The following is a 3636-nucleotide window of genomic DNA, read 5'->3' on the forward strand; positions in this document are numbered from 1 at the left end:
ATAGGCCAGCTTTGGGGTATACAAATACAAAAAGAAGTGAAATCTAATCCAAAACAGCCAAGCTATAAAAAAAGAGTGTGGCCCTCAAAAAGGCTATGGTGAAAAAAGATGTGAAGTCCAAGGTGGCGGCCAAGAAATGGCTTTGATGGTAAGTTAATGGTAAAAATTTTAATAACGACAATTCAGTTGAATTTTGTGCTGCTACAGCTTGGCTGTTTTGGATTAGATATACTAATATGACAGTTACATTTCTGCAACAGTGGGGTGTCAATTATTCAATAAAGTGTCTTAGATTCTTATACAAGAACTGACCAATAAATGAGAGGACTGCCTATATTTGCAACCGTATACATTGTGTTAAGAATGTGCAATAACATTATTTATTGCAGTAAACCTACTATTTTCTATGATGATTAGTCAGGGATTCAGGTAGAGTTTTGTCACTAAGGTAGTGCTTCACACACTCAGCAGCCAATAAGGCAGCCGTGGGTTGAAAAGACTTGTGCTTTTTGCCATCTCCAAAATCACAAACTGCCTTTACAATCATAACTTCTAGGCTGCAAGTATTATGAATATGATAGTAAGCTAAACCTGCAGCTTCCATTTCTAGACCAATTGCATCTGGTGCAAAATTTTCTTTCAATTCAAGTTTAAAAGATTTGTTATCAATTAAATAATTGCCACTTAAAATGTTTCCAATACGCATTTCAGGGATTTGATCTGAGTCACCCTTGATTTCTGATATAATTTTACTTTTGTTTATCCATTTTGGAGCAACCTTGAAGTGTTCACTAAAAAATTTAGAACAAGGATGATTTCTAGGTGATCTTTGGGTTATCTCAATTCTCTCAGTATCACCATGCGCTGTTTTAACAGTACCAATCCTTGCGGCAGTATATAAGCTAAGGTTTTCTGACACCAAAACATCTAACATTTTACTTTTTCCTTCCATACCACAACAAACCCCAACAGCAAAAACTGCATGAAGTGACTCTGAGAAACAATCATTTGCAATTATAATAGCATTCTGTGCTTCTTGAGATCCTTGACGATATAGTTGTTGTACAGCAACTTCAAATGCGCCATATTTTCCAAATGTATACGTGGCAATGTCTTTAATACTTCCTTTATTATAATTGTATTTGTACTGAAACAGCTTTTCATGTCTTAGTGGCTCAAGATATGAGATGACAGCATTGTACTCATTTTCATTAGCAGTTATTATTAAAATTTGTGTATTGTTGCAGTAGGGTTTTGCTTCAGTATCTGACAGGAGAAGAAAATCTTTGTTGGCTTTCTCCCTTAACTGCTTGACTGATATCAGCTTTTCTATAAAGTAAAGTAAGCATGCTATTATATTATATCAAAATGTTGTATATAAAGTTCTTTCATTAAGTTCTCCTTGGTATATTAGTTAATTACGCACATCATTGTTGTTAAAACATTGTATACTTCACGTAATGTTTAATCATCAATTGACATGCAAAACAAAAAAAGAGTCTCTAGCAGTCTTAATGATTGAGTCAGTACACACCTGTTCAATATAATTCAAGTCATTAAATTACAGCTGTGAATTCACAACAATATAAATTTTACACGACTGCCCTATTAGATTGCTTCAATGTTTAGCAACACTGGTAGCTATAGTAGTAAAATATTGTTCAGCCATGTTTGTTATTGCTTTTAAATTGATGCTTCTTACACAATTGAAAACCAGTAGTCACAGTATTAAAAGAAGAAAGTAGACAATGGAAAATTTTGCTGGTAGATAGCTACGTAGTTCAAGAGCTTCAGAGGAAAGCCTCCAGTTTATCAACATTAAAACTGCTAAAAGTTAATTGATATCACTACAGTAATTTTTTCACTGACACACTAAAATGTACATGTTTTTCACACTAGCTTCTTTCAATGGCTAATTATTATTAGCATTTATATTACTACAGGAATTTTGCCCATCACTGTTTGATTGTACATTCTTCTAGAACTATTATGCTACTCATGGTTGCATTCTTTTATAACAGCTTGGTTTCATTTGAGTATGTACATGCAGGTGCATACATAATAATTCTGAAAAGGTTTCCTCTTTGGTTCTGCTAAAGAATGGATGCTTGCTTTGGAGCAAAGCTTCCAACCAATGACAGTTTATCAATATAGCAATGTTTTAAAGTAAATTGTTGTACAGTGTGGCAGTAATGTTACCAAGTACACCGAAAATTTTGGAATTTTCAACTAGAGTAGATACCGTAGCACATTGATAAAAAGTACTGAAACCAGCTGGAGTAATGCACAATATTAAATCACAGTAAAACAATAAGAAGTGTTATATCCCTACTGTGCATTTCCATTATGGTATCTTGAGCACGGTAAGGATATAACAGTTCTTATTGTTTTACTGTGGTTTAATATCATGCACTACTCCAGCTTGTTTCAGTACTTTTATCATTGTGCTATGGTCCCTACTCTAGTTGACAATTCCAAAATTTCCGTGTACTTGATCATTAACTTTTTTGTAAATAATTATTATGACTGGTGAACATATGCATATCACATCTGAAATGGTGCCACACACCCCAGCTATATCAATTATTGTCTGAAAAGTGAAGTATTTAATATACTTCATTGCCAGCTATGTTCAACCCATTACACAGTATTTTGGAACAAGAATTGTTCAAAAAGCACCTCTGCAATCCATGCATACCAAAAGAAAGAAATTGTGTTGCACCCCATTTATATCAATTACTGTCTGAAATGTGAAGTATCCATTACACTTTGTTGTTGGCTATGTTCAACCCGCTACACAGCTGTACGAATCAAGAACTGTTTGAAAAGCACCTCTGTAGTCAAAATAGCCACTATGAAAATTATGGACTATTTCCATTACGAAGGGAACCATCACACCTGCCAAATTGACCCTTTTTTCTGTCAGCAAAGATGAATGGGACACAAAGGAGGACACTGATAAGTCCATGAAGAATGCATTATACATACTGTGGTATGCCAAAAAGCACCTCTTGTGCCAAAGCGATGTTGAACAGTAAAAAAACAAGCTCGTTGCCTTAGCCATCAGTATCGAGTTATGCTTGTCTGAAGGCATCAGTCAATTACTTACTCAGTCAGTATAAAATTAATTTTTCAATTCCGTAGCAAGTTGTTGAAAAGCGTTTCAGGCTGTTCGGGTCAATTTGAAGCCTTTTTGGGGCTTAGTTGTACCTAACCAATACCGTCGTCAGGGATAATTGAGGCTGGCCATGATTTTGGGTGATGTTATTTTGTTGGTCACGCCTACTCCTTTGTGGTCAGGGATCATGGAAGTTTGGTTTTCTTGCCCAAGAATATCATCCAAGAATAAGCCTCAGTTATCATTCATAACAGCTTTGCAGTAGGGTATATAGGCACAACCAAGTCCACAGATATCTTCAAACCAGATTTTATATGAAATTTAATTATCAGGATTTTCTGCTAAAACTGACTGGCTGATTTCCTACTTGACTGATGCCTCCTGCCTCAACTATGGATAAAGCTACAGGCTTGATTTCATGCTGCTTTGGCCAGAAATGCGTTTTTCTACCAACTGCAGCAGCTACAATATATGCATCATGAACCTACCTTTGTTTTCCTGTGTGTCTCATTTCTTTC

General features: G+C 35.3%; 1 protein-coding gene across 1 annotated transcript; it reads right to left on the reverse strand.

Annotated features, from left to right (window-relative positions):
• Positions 1–397: 397 nt before the first annotated feature.
• On the reverse strand, positions 398–2968 carry LOC136248196 (death domain-containing ATP nucleosidase-like). Its single transcript, XM_066040008.1, has 2 exons — positions 2899–2968; positions 398–1329 (listed from the first exon to the last, which is right to left on the reverse strand). The coding sequence occupies exons 1-2, from the start codon at positions 2966–2968 to the stop codon at positions 398–400; spliced, it is 1002 nt and encodes a 333-aa protein (XP_065896080.1).
• Between the last annotated feature and the right edge of the window lie 668 nt (positions 2969–3636).

Source organism: Dysidea avara, chromosome 2 (assembly GCF_963678975.1).
Source record: "Dysidea avara chromosome 2, odDysAvar1.4, whole genome shotgun sequence".
Lineage (NCBI taxonomy): Eukaryota > Metazoa > Porifera > Demospongiae > Dictyoceratida > Dysideidae > Dysidea > Dysidea avara.

Excerpts from the sequence above, each read along its gene's own strand:
- LOC136248196 (XM_066040008.1), bottom strand. The coding sequence starts at position 2,968 with ATGGACTTATCAGTGTCCTCCTTTGTGTCCCATTCATCTTTGCTGACA. Across the intron at positions 1,330-2,898 it reads AAAAAGGGTCAATTTGGCAG|AAAAGCTGATATCAGTCAAG; the intron begins GTGTGATGGTTC and ends TTTACTTTATAG.